At 33.5% G+C, this 14,127-nt stretch overlaps 1 protein-coding gene across 1 annotated transcript; it reads left to right on the top strand.

Annotated features, from left to right (window-relative positions):
• The first annotated feature begins 1,709 nt into the window (after positions 1-1,709).
• On the top strand, positions 1,710-13,951 carry LOC137410477 (uncharacterized). Its single transcript, XM_068095894.1, has 8 exons — positions 1,710-1,770; positions 2,927-3,057; positions 4,128-4,230; positions 6,502-6,696; positions 7,033-7,198; positions 11,735-11,792; positions 12,379-12,502; positions 13,180-13,951. The coding sequence occupies exons 1-8, from the start codon at positions 1,759-1,761 to the stop codon at positions 13,786-13,788; spliced, it is 1,398 nt and encodes a 465-aa protein (XP_067951995.1). The 5' UTR covers positions 1,710-1,758; the 3' UTR covers positions 13,789-13,951.
• The last annotated feature ends 176 nt before the right edge of the window (positions 13,952-14,127 follow it).

Here is a 14,127-nt window from a genome sequence, read left to right as displayed (position 1 = left end):
AAGTCGCTTGCAGATGGGTATATGATGGCTGTCTTTGTGATGGTTCCCTGGTGTCATGTTCATTGAAATATTGCGCCGACCTTCGGTGGTTTAGAAATTTTTTCATTATGTGTCATAATGGAGAAATTCCTAAACCAATTTCATACAAAACAGCTATACTAGCAAATCAAAACCTTTTTGCAAAACCTTCCTTTTATATAACTGGCTCGCTAGCTGCCAGACTTTGGAGATAATTAATAACATAAAGCTTGCTTTTAATGTAGTCTGCTTAAAATGTTTTTTTACAATACCTAGTTACAGTAAATTAAGCATTTGAGTTTTTAAATATCTTGTCTTGAATATCAAACTACGGTATTATGATTTCTTTGCGTCAACCAATCAAATAGATTTTTTTGTTTTATTAGTTTATTGGTTTGGTGCCTTAAAATATCTTACAGTAGTTGCAACTTAAGTTGTTCAGAGTTGCTCAACTCATAAAAGCCCGTAAGAATATAGTCAATTGACAAAAGTGTATAACGTAAAATACATAGTTAATGTGGTTAGAAATGTTAAATATTGGCTCAGGTATTCTAATAGTTCTTTTGCAAATCTTTTTAGACTTTAATGGCTTTTGCGATTTGCTCACAAAAATAATGATTTGTTGTAACATAAAATTGTTTAAAGATTTGATGAAACTTTAAAAAGTATTTGTTTTATCACCTGGTGGAAGAGCAAGAAATAGAATTTAGAGGATCTCTACAATTGTTATCTAATTTTATTGTAATACCGGTCAAAAGATCTATGGATGCTTACAAAATTATGTATCTCATTAAATCATTATCATTAAAACAACTAAATAAAGGGCTTTATATAACTTCGATAAACATTACAAAGGTTAATTGCACCCTGTACAGACTCAGATCGTACAAAATATTGATATCTCATTCATAAGCCGCCAACTCCGGAAGTAGTGAGAGGATGATTCAAAATAGTTTTAAAAACGATAGCTCTATTTACCTAGAACAAAAAATGAATGGATGAATTAAAGCCTTATTTGATATTAATTGTTCAATTAATAAATAAAGTTTTGTGAAATCAATTCTTAAGCTAATATAAAAGTTCTTTTAAAAATCTGTATTAATAATTATAGAATTATGTTTAAGATGTCACCAATATTATCCTGTATATTTTCAGCGTTGAAATCACTTCACCCAGGGCAGCATGTTTCACTTGCAGTATAACAGAATTCGTGGTTTCTTTGACTGGAGCGAGTTGAGGTATGTTGCCACTAGCAATGTAATGTTATTAATATGGTGTATACAAATACCATTTCCACAAGCGTCCAGTTTAATATTGTAGGTTGCATAGATTAATGCCTTGTTTTTTATTAAATTGTAGGTGCTTGTGTCGGGCTTTAGGGGTGAGTTGATTATTACGTATCATTAACACTGTATGTTTAGATGATGATAAAATAAACCACAATTAGATACGTTTAGCAAGGTGCATCATAACATTAGTCAGTTTAGTTGCTGTTCTCTTTTCATGCATAAAGTCCATCAAAAATGGTTCATCCATTAATAAGAAATTACAATATACTTACATGCTGTGTTACATTTTAGGACACACTGAAACACTGATTTGACAACCATAATTAATAATTGGTTTCAATCATGTTTCATCTATCGAAGTTTGGGTTCTAATGTATTATATTTTCTACAGTTTCAACCAGACCTGATTGCAATAAATCTACCGAAGGAGGTTGATCAGACTGAAGAAGGGATGAGCATCAAGGTAATGTCACGTTGTTCGGCTGATTCTACCTTGAATTTAGGAGATGAGAATAGAAAAAGCAGCCGCTTGCACATTTTCAGAAAATCAAGCCACAGTATTAGCTGCATAGCACAACAAACAAAATTAAACTATGCTTTTTTGCGCGAACCATTTTATTTTTGAGAAAGTTTTTGTTTTTCTACATTTTTGACTTTGCAAACTGTTTTATATCGGTATTATTACAAAGATTTTGGCCACATATCAATATGTGGTGAGAATTGAAGCTTGTCTGTAGACCATTCAATGCAAAGGTCCACTTATATTAACTTATATAGTAAACTGCAAGTCTAACGACTTTATTTGCACTTTGCATCACAAAAGTTTTAGTCTCAAGCGATCTCACATTTACCATTTTTAATCCTATTAGTTAGCTAGTGGCACGAGCTGGGTGATTTTTCCTCTTATGAAATCTAACGCTCAACAAACTATAAACCTTTTTATTCTGAATGTAGCTGCAGTTGAATTACAGAAGCTATCAGTTTATGGAAAATAGAAAATTCTTTCTACAAAAACTACAAAATTCAATAACTAGCCAACATCTACTAACTTCTTACTAGTTTCAGTAACTAACCAACATCTAGTAACTCCTCGCTAGTCTCAGTAACTAACCAACATCTAGTAACTCCTCGCTAGTCTCAGTAACTAACCAACATCTAGTAACTCCTTATAGTCTTAGTAACTAACCAACATGTAGTAACTCCTGACTAGTCTCAGTAACTAACCAACATGTAGTAACTCCTGACTAGTCTCAGTAACTAACCAACATGTAGTAACTCTTGACTAGTCTCAGTAACTAACCAACATGTAGTAACTCCTGACTAGTCTCAGTAACTAACCAACATCTAGTAACTCCTCGCTAGTCTCAGTAACTAACCAACATCTAGTAACTCCTTATAGTCTCAGTAACTAACCAACATGTAGTAACTCCTTACTAGTCTCAGTAACTAGCCAACATGTAGTAACTCCTTACTAGTCTCAGTAACTAACCAACATGTAGTAACTCCTTACTAGTCTCAGTAACTAACCAACATGTTGTAACTCCTTACTAATCTCAGTAACTAACCAACATGTAGTAACACCCTATAAATCTTTTCAATATTGTTTAATCGTTTGACAGGATATCCTGAGGATAATCAATCTGAAATACCTTGATTTGGCTGTTGATAAAACATTCAACTCTCACACAGCGGACTGGAACCTTTGCGTGTTTAAAAAGGCATTTGCTTTGCTAGACCATCGGGTGCTGAGGTAAGTAATCAACGAGATTGTGTTAACAACAGTTTACATAAAAAGTTTCATCAGATCGTATCAGTGAATTTTATCACTTCACTTCTACAATACAGAATATTTAGGGTTAGCGATAAAACGTGAGCAACTATTATTGTACAAGTGAATGTTTAACACAGAGTTCAGAGTTGAGATCTCTACAACTATTACATCTCATGAATGCAGCTAAAGCTTTCTTTGTTATACTTGTTGCTTTAACATCCGAAAATTTATAATTTGTAATTTAAATAATTTTTTAAATAGTCAACTAAATAAAAATATGGCACAATGTAACTTAAATGGCATTTGAAGCAATCGTAGCCGGAGGTTAAAGGGTTGGATAAGTAGGACTTCTGATGTTAATACTCCTGAGCTAGCTTCAGAGTTCACTAGGCTAACAGGATGATGGGTACACTTTCTCCCCAAGACAGGGGTTATTATGAGAAAGGGCAAAAAGTGTTCGTGTTGTTCATTATCAATTGTACATTGCTTACAAATTTATGTTAGTTCTAACAATATATCTGTATATTATAACATATTTTATATACATATTACGCTCTATTATATTATGTTACATGTATATTATTTTATGTTGCATGATATTATATAATACATTTCATTGTACTATACTGCATATATACTACGTTATATTACAACATAAGATAACATTTTGAGTTGCATGTATATTATATTATAACATATTATAATGCATGTATATTGTGTTATATTGCATTAGAATATAGTATATTAAACTACAAGTACATCATGTTATACTGTATTATAAAATATTAAATTACATTATACCACATGTATGTTATTTTGTTCTCATGTGTATACTACTGCTGAAAAGTATTTTAAGTAAACTTTACAAGGCTTTATACTGATATACTTACAGCTACTAGTCATTTAGACAGAAAAATTTTTAGAGGCTTTTTACTCACTTCTAAAAAGAGATCTAGTATATAAAGCTGAAGGTGAGGGAAACCAACCACTACACTAGTTAACTAGTAATAAGTTGAGTGAAATCCCTGCCATGCATTGAAATGTTGCAGCTATGAAGAGCTTCATGACATCCGAGTAGCATTCTGTGCCTATGAGCATCAGGACCTCAAAGGTATGGAAATAGATGAGAACACAATCATCAGATGTCTCAAGGTGAGTTTACAGCATCTTATAGCATTTAGTCAAGGCTCACTGAGTCTGAAGGGTAATGTAACCTCAGGCATAATGGACTACTACGTTGCTTGATGAATGAGGTCATAATAAAGGAAGTAATGGGTCACCATCTTCTATCTAATCAAGTAGGGAAGTGACGTTCGCAATACTCATTTATGTGAGGTTTATGGTTTGGGGCGCATAATAAACCATCTCAGTTACCTAAGCCAGTTTCGATATTAATGCAGACTGATTGATGCCTGGTGCGCTTTTAGGAACAGAAGTTTATCTAAATTGCTAGATGGACATACAGTACTGTTATGGATTTTTATTAACTGATCAATATTGTTAAAAAATAGATGCGTCCATGCCAAGGTACACAGTGCACAAATGTCTGTCTAGTGTCTATGAAGGCTAGTTGGAAAAAATGTTAGCACTTATTGTGCGTCTTCCACAACAACATAGGGCAGACTTTTATTTGATTGGCCATAGTGGTTAAATGTGATGATGGTCAATTATCACAATAGTTCAGTGGTCGTGCTGTCACTTATGCACCATGGTGATCTAGTGACCAAAGCTATAACACAAATTGCTTAGAAACTTTTAGTGGTCAACTGCAGCTTGATCACTGAAAGTTTCTAAACAAATTAGACTGTTGTTCTCATGGTTGGAGAATCTAACTGCTATACAGCCATTATGCAGCTGCTATACTTGTTGGTGACGAGTAAAAATTATGTAATGATTTGTAAAGTTTGTTTATTTGACGTGTAGTAGAATACTGTATTGTAGATGTGTAGTAGAATACTTTATAGTAGATGTGTAGTATAATACTGTATTGTATATGTGTAGAAGAATACTGTATTGTAGATGTGTAGTAGAATACCATATTGTAGATGTGTAGTAGAATACTGCATTGTATATGTGTAGTAGAATACTGTATTGTAGATGTGTAGTAGAATACTGTATTGTAGATGTGTAGTAGAATACTGTATTGTATATGTGTAGTAGAATACTGTATTGTAGATGTGTAGTAGAATACCATATTGTAGATGTGTAGTAGAATACTTTATAGTAGATGTGTAGTAGAATACTGTATTGTATATGTGTAGAAGAATACTGTATTGTATATGTGTAGTAGAATACTGTATTGTAGATGTGTAGTAGAATACCATATTGTAGATGTGTAATAGAATACTGTATTGTAGATGTGTAATAGCGTACTGTATTGTAGATGTGTAGTAGAGTACTGTATTGTAGATGTGTAGTAGAATACTATATTGTAGATGTGTAGTAGAATACTATATTGTAAATGTGTAATAGAATACTGTATTGTAGATGTGTAGTAGAATACTGTATTGTAGATGTGTAGTAGAGTACTGTATTGTAGATGTGTAGTAGAATACTATATTGTAGATGTGTAGTAGAATACTGTATTGTAGATGTGTAGTAGAATACTTTATAGTAGATGTGTAGTATAATACTGTATTGTATATGTGTAGAAGAATACTGTATTGTAGATGTGTAGTAGAATACCATATTGTAGATGTGTAGTAGAATACTGCATTGTAGATGTGTAGTAGAATATTGTATAGTAGATGTGTAGTATAATACTGTATTGTATATGTGTAGTATAATACTGTATTGTAGATGTGTAGTAGAATACTGTATTGTATATGTGTAGAAGAATACTGTATTGTAGATGTGTAGTAGAATACCATATTGTAGATGTGTAGTAGAATACTGCATTGTAGATGTGTAGTAGAATATTGTATAGTAGATGTGTAGTATAATACTGTATTGTAGATGTGTAGTATAATACTGTATTGTAGATGTGTAGTAGAATACTGTATTGTAGATGTGTAGTATAATACTGTATTGTAGATGTGTAGTAGAATACTGTATTGTAGATGTGTAGTAGAATACTATATTGTAGATGTGTAATAGAATACTGTATTGTAGATGTGTAGTAGCGTACTGTATTGTAGATGTGTAGTAGAATACTGTATTGTAGATGTGTAGTAGAATACTGTATTGTAGATGTGTAGTATAATACTGTATTGTAGATGTGTAGTAGAATACTATATTGTAGATGTGTAGTAGAATACTATATTGTAGATGTGTAATAGAATACTGTATTGTAGATGTGTAGTAGCGTACTGTATTGTAGATGTGTAGTAGAGTACTGTATTGTAGATGTGTAGTAGAATACTATATTGTAGATGTGTAGTAGAATACTGTATTGTAGATGTGTAGTAGAATACTGTATTGTAGATGTGTGGTAGAATCATTGCTCCTCTCAAGATGCACCATAGGATTAAACATATGAGCCAGATGTTTGATGAAGACGGTAGAATACAGCTCTATGAATTCCTTGACCTTATTCTATGGACAGAACTTTATGACGCGCACAAACCAAGTGAATCTACAGTTACCAATAGAAAAAAAGAAGGCTCAGACATATACCAAGTTAGTTTATGAAAAGAGAATGGCAGTTTCAAGTTTTGAAAATGAATGTACGCCCTCATTGTCAGTAGTGATAGTGCTTATTAAAATATTATTGTAGTTTTAATGTTTTTGTTTTTTATGTGTAACTAAAACAAATAGATTATTACTTGTGGTCTGATTGGTTTTAATAAATAAACTGTTTTATTCCTTTACACAGGCAATAGCTTAGAATGTTTAAAACAAGCTTTTTAATAAAAAATTAAAGTGAAATTTCAATTTTTTATTCTCAACAATGGAGTAAAATTATGTCTCTCGCGGTTAGGAGAAGGTTAAGTTATTCTTTTCTCACTCTTTAAGGTTGAAGACTTTCAGCAGATCATACAGCACTATGACGAGCGCCTTGCGCAGTCTCTCAATGACCTCTATCTTCATGAAGAGTGGAGCTTCGGCAAAGAGGAGTTTAGCAAACAGAAGCTGCCAAATGAACTGCCTGTTAATCGAGATTTTCGTCTGCACAATGTGAGTACAGCGCGAGACTAAACGGTAAGCAACAACAGTATGTATGACAAACTATATGAGTGCAGTACGATAGGCAACAACAGTATGTATGACAAACTATATGAGTGCAGTACGATAGGCAACAACAGTATGTATGACACACTATATGAGTGCAGTATGATAGGCAACAACAGTATGTATGACAAACTATATGATTGCAGTATGATAGGCAACAACAGTATGTATGACACACTATATGAGTGCAGTATGAGGCCAAGTTAATTAGGAGACAAGAGTTGTGAAGATAGTGTGAGATAAAAGGAGTGTGTACCATTTGACAGTAAATAAGTGAGTACAGTACAAAATCAGAGATGTGAACACGTTGTGAAACCATCGGAGTAAGTACTATGTTAGACCAAGTGTGAGTATAAAGTGAAACTAAAGTGCTATCAGACAAACGATCCCAGCCCAACGACCAGTGTAGTTAGTCCACTTGTGTCCCATCCCAAGATAAATATTATAATTTACAAACCTTAATCTGTAATTGAGCTCTTTTAGGTTCAGAATCGTTGCGAGTTTATGTATTATTTTTGATAAAAGATCATGGCATTTGTGCTTAACTAATAACGGACAGTGTTGTCCTACATTAGCAGATGATGTCATCAAGTAATCTGTAAGTTTAACCCAACTGGCACATTCATAAGTATTGAGAGTGTCTCAGGTATTCTGCTATCAATCGCCTGCCGTGAATACTTACTGAATTAGTATGCTGGTTACTAGTTACTAATTATAGCATACTAAATCTCACTTCTCTTTATTCAATAGAATGCTCTTTTAAACTTTCAGAGACTAAAAATAATTTTTACAATCGTCTAACACGATTCTCTTTGGCTGCTATACAGTATCGTTGTTTCTAAAAACTCGGTAGGAGAAGTCTCTCAGCACCAGTCGTCTTTCTTCCTTGTAGATGATGAGAAGCAACAAACACTACAGACATTTGAAGGATCATGTTGGGAACTCACAAAAAACTGTTCATCTCACTTCTACCGGCCATGTGCGACCACGACCTCTAACAGCACCCAATCTTGAAAAATATGACCAGTCAGAAAAATCTTCAATATACACTGCAAATTCACAGCATAAACTCAACGTTGCAGATATGATTAGAGACTACATCCACCCACCGGCTAGATTCACCAGAAGTGGTAAATCAAGTTTGCTTGGTAGATGTTCACAAGCAACAGGATAACATTTGACTTGGTTTAAAAATCTGATATAGAAACAGGGCTGGCTTATGGACCTACATGTTTACAGTGTTTGCACAAGTAGTACAGTTCTTTGTTTAGTCATATTAGTCTATATATAAAATTATTTTTTCGTTTTGCAAACTCTGATAAAATGGCTTTTTATTTGAATGCCTGAGCTCTCATCTTAAAATTTTAGCTGTTATTACATAACGCTGATATGTGATCAGTTGTTGCGAACTCCGCGATACATATTTTTATATATTCATACACACGTTTCAACTAATTGACCATTTTCATTTTATTAAAAAAAAGTTTTAATTTAATTTTAATAAAATGAAAATAGTCAATTTTTGAAAATTATTTTTCAGAATAATATTCAAACTCAAAGTAAACATTTTCAGAATTTTTAAATTAATGAGATATAACAGGTAGCAGGTCATAACTACTAGAAATACTTACAGCAATGTTCATTGATTTCTTAATTGTAGAATTGCCTCCACTTACTTGTAATCCAAGTGGATCGACTTTTAGAAAGAAAGCTTGAAAGTATTTTTTAAAAAGCCACAAGTGTTTAGTAAGTTGTGTGATTTATGTATTTGTAGCATCATCAAGGTTGAAAAGTGTGACACCTGCTCCAGTAATGACTTTACAACATCACTACATTCCGGTATCACCTGCTGTCACATCTGAAGAGAAGAAGCAGAGAGAGCACGACTTGCAAAGTTTAAAGTTTCACATTTCTACCTTGGTGGGTTTTCAAATTAGAATTTCTCACCAGACGGTCATTTGAATGACTGTGAGAAGCTTTGATATGTGCGATGTATCAGATATAATGATATTTGCATCTCAAGTGTGTTGACCAATTCGAGATGTGCAAGTTTGCTCTTTGGATACAACTATTCAATTTGGAGTTGTCATACCTATCATGCAATAATCAAGATTCATTTTTATAACACTTTAATGCATTGATTATCCCATATTCCAATTTTACCTGATGGATTAAGACTTCATATATTTAAAAAAGTAACAAAAACTTCTAAAATGTTTAATTTGTATGCACATTTTCAAAGGTCTGATTTATATGTAGAAATAATTGCTAGCAATAGTTGACATGGATTCTTCTCCCATTAATTTTTACAAAATCTTTTACCAAACCTGATAAGCTGTACACCTTGCTAATATTATTTAAACCTGGTAAGCAGTATATTTTGCTAATATCATGTAAACCTGGTAAGCAGTATATTTTGCTAATATTATTTAAACCTGGTAAACAGTATATATTGCTAATATTATGTAAACCTGGTAAGCAGTATATTTTGCTAATATCATGTAAACCTGGTAAGCAGTATACCTTGCTAATGATATTTAAATCTAGTAAGCAGTATAAATTGCTAATATTATGTAAACCTGGTAAATAGTTTCCTTTGTTAATATTATCTAAACCTAACCAATGAACAGCCTAATGACTGATGCTGGTTGAACACAAAACGAAATCTGTTATGTGAGCTAGACAAGATGTCTGCACACAGTCAACAGGTCACGATTCTCACCTTGCTTCTGTAGGACAACAGATATGACCAAAAGCTTAAGATGGACATGGAGGAGCAATTACCTAACTACGTACCAAAACCCAAGCTGCCAGGTTAGTAGCTGATCTATCTACCATATTGAAAGCAAAACTAACTTCACTAGGTTATTTATCATCCTTACAGCAGCTAAAAATATTCCTGCAAGTATTTTCTGCAGAAAACCATGATCTATTCCCTTAACTTATTTTATTTGACAGAGGTTTGTGGTTTAATCTTTTTTCATACAATTTCACACATATATATAATTTAATGATATTTAACTATGCAATTATTTATTTACTAAACCTGCTTGCCAACAGTTATAGGTCTTATTTATGATAATTTACACATGTGTTCTGATTGGTGAACTTACAGATTTGTAATACTTACTCCATTTGTTCATTTGTTTGTTAAGACAGCAATGATTTCTCTGGCCGCTATACTTGTATCAAAGGTTTCTTTATTGCAATTCTAGAAGAAGAGGTGTTTGAGGAAGGTAAGGTGACTGTAGAGAAAGTAGCATATGCATGTGTCACGGTTAGTCACATACACTACCTACTCTAAAGTAGCACGGCTGAATACGCTTAACACTGACTAGCTAATTTCTTTGTGTCTCAGCCATAACTCGCATGACACATTACTAGTGTCTCTGCTCAGTCTGCTGTATTACTTGTTTCATCACGTTTGACTTGAATGGAAGGTGATGCTTTCTCATGCTAGAATCTCTAAATAACATCTAGCCTTTTAAAACTAACTATTTCATAATTTATTTGAGTTTTTTTCATACATTTAAAATGTTTTTTCCATAATTAGAAAATGGTGACTTGGAGAAAAGAATTTTGACTAGCATTATAAAAATGCCGTAGTAGTAGTTTGACGTCTTATGAGAGATGTTTGTATGTATATTATGTATATATATATTGATATGATATATACAAACATAATATATATTGTATATATATAATATATATTATGTTTGTATATATGCCAACGATTACTGATGCAAATAAATATAATAAGGATAAAACTATTTTAAGCTGACGGCTTGTGAAATTTCTCTGCCATTTTGTTCAGAAGCAACCGATATAGATAATAGTTCTGAAGGCTAACTAATTATTTAAAATACGATCAGATTGCTATTACTATCTTTTTCATTTTATGAACAAATTGTTTATGGCTGCCTTAAGAATGTCACCATGTCTTATGTGCTAGCTTTCATGTATTAGTTTCATCGCAAGCTCCTGCATCACCGAATTGTTAAATACTTCTGTATGGATGTCGCAAGCTCTGTGCTAGCTATCTGTGTGAGCTACCTGTAGTCATTCATATATGTGCTGTACAATGCTATATCACATACTCACTGGCCAAGACTTACTCTGAATGCTATATTGAATGCCATACATAAAACTATATCGCTTTGGCTAACATTTGCGTGCGTTGGATACTGACTTGTTTTTAGAAAGCTAAAAAGTTTGGTTTGTCAAAGCTGGTTTAGAAGTTCACATCTGGCTGGGAAAGGAAATTGTAACTGGCAAGTTACAATATCCTTGAAGACTTGACCAAGATTGTGGTCAAATTTTCTAATTACACTAGCTTACGCTTTCAAACTCACTAACTTTGCTTTTCCGAACTCACCCCATTTGGTAGTTTGCTAATAGGTAAAAGTATTTTGTATTTTAGAACCACCTAAACTACAAAAGGTGCCAATCAATCCTGCACTTCTTCCTGAACACATAGACAAATTAGCCTATGCTCCATACAGACCTCTTCCCAAACCAAGTCATGCTCAGAAGTGTGATGCGAGGTGAGAGAGGCTAATCTCAGATGGATGCTCGCTAATTTCTTTCATTATATAAATCACAAGTCAATGTTGTTTCAACAATATCTAGCATACTTGCACTAGACCAGCTCTTACCTTATCAGACTTGAAATGAGCACAAGCATACCCACCACTGCAGTTTTTGAAGGTGGTGCAGTTTTTGAAGGTACTATCTCCTAAAACAAACTGCGCAGCGCTACTCTTCGATCAAAGTTATTGGAATCAGATACAGCAATGCAAATAGTTGCAATCAATTTCACTGTAATATCATAAAAACTCGCTTTTTATAATTAATTTAAAATACCAATTTTTATTGTTGATCTCTGCTTAGTAATAGAACACTAAATATTCAGTAAGAAACAACAAACAGTTACAATAATGTAATAACAGTCCTGCAGAAGTTCTGTAATCTGTGACTCAAGTGATAACACTTTTTCATTTAATTATTAGTTTGTTGAGAATTTTTTCAGGAAAAAAAGCTCTCAGGTTCCCATTGGGAAACTCACTACCACCTAAGACTAGTTTTCTTAAAGCACTTAGGATCTCCTATAAATATCCATCTGATACTTAGGTACCGAGGCTGGCACAAGGTAAAGACTACTAAAGGGCCACACTATGTCCTCACAACCACTTCCTTCTCTACTAGTCCCAATGCAAGACTGCACTCTCAGGTCAACAAGGAGTTTAATAGAGTGGTAAGTGTGGTGGACTATCAACTGGAGTCTTTGGCAGTTTGCATTCTATTTTGATTATAAACAACATAAAGCATGTTAACAATTAACCAAGCTAACAGTTTTTTCTGTGATCCTGTGCTAAATGTTAACAGTTAACCACATCAAGTTGATTTCTGTCCTATAATCCTTTACATTAATTATGTTAGCAGATATCCAAGCAAACAGTTTTTTTTGTTCTGTGGCCTTGCTAGGTTTTAACAGTTAACCAAGCTAACAGATGTTTGTCTGTTTTAGGACTCTTTTCTATAATTTATGTTAACAGTTAACCAAGCTAATAGTTGTTTTTTTTGTTTTATAATCCTTCACTATATGTTAACATTTAACTAAGCTAACAGTTGTTTTTTGTTCTATAATCCTCACTATATGTTAATAGTTAATCAAAAAAATGTTTTTCTGTTCTATGATCTTTTACTAAAAGCATCATGTGAAAATATTGCACTGTAAATGAAGTGCTGACGCCTGAACTAGTAGGCTGAACTGACCTTGACTTATTGTATATGGAATTAAACACTGTTAACCTAAATACTATACAAAACTTTGGTTTTACATCGGTAACTTTGTTGATCTCATATAAAGCTGTAAAACCATTGTTAAACATCTAAAGAGATTTGATCCACCATGAGCTCTGATATTTGCAGGTGAAAACTGTGAAGGGAGACTGTGTGATTAGAAGAACAACATCTGAGAATGTTAGACCAGAAATAACTCGTCCAAGCATGCCAATACCTGCTAAAATACCTCAGTTCCTCGAATCTGTACCATCTAAAAGCTCAGAACCGCCTGTTCAGACTCCAAAAACACACAAGTCTTCAGGACGACTCCAACATAGTGCTCTTGACACAATTAAGGAGGGAGTTGAGTCTAGGAATACTAGTGCAGGGCCTAGTATTGCTGCTTCAACAAACAAAACTTACAGTTTTGGTGACTTCAACTTATATTCTGAAGAGTATGACAAACCAGAAGAAAAAGCCGAGGCAGATGCTAAAAATCTCAAAGATACCCCAGCAACAGATGAACTACTTTCTAAAAAGCCAATTACTGCGCGGCGGTACTCACAACTCAGTGGGGATACAATTGCTAAGGAAATAGTGAACGAAGTAGACAGCCGGGAACATTCTCTAGAGTACAGGGTTGGAAAAATGCAAAAGATGAGAAATTTAGTACAAAGAAGGAATTTGTCTGGATATGCTCGGAAGAGACTTATGGCCTCAACCATCCACCAAGTTCGAGCAGTATCTGCTTCCTAAGCGATGGAGGAACACGCGGGTTGGCGATCTTTGATGAATATCGATTGCATGTATTAAGCGTAATTACCATCTTTACCTTGTTGGTGGCAAAAAGGCCATCAGCCTTCCTAATCTGATCTCTGTAATTGTGATGTCAACTAATCGAAACTCAAACTACCAATGAATCTGCATAGCTTTATCAGTGTTTTTTGACAAAATGATACCTTATCTCTGCTGCAACAAGAGATTAATTTAACTAAGGAGTTTCTTCAAACTGCTTTCAAATATTTTAATTGATATTATGAAGCTCATTTTTTAGGAAGTCAATGTGAAATAATTTTTTTCAGAATTGGTATTCCA

Source organism: Watersipora subatra, chromosome 1 (genome assembly GCF_963576615.1).
Source record: "Watersipora subatra chromosome 1, tzWatSuba1.1, whole genome shotgun sequence".
In the NCBI taxonomy this organism is placed as follows: domain Eukaryota; kingdom Metazoa; phylum Bryozoa; class Gymnolaemata; order Cheilostomatida; family Watersiporidae; genus Watersipora; species Watersipora subatra.
This window is presented reverse-complemented; position numbering and strand designations above follow the sequence as displayed.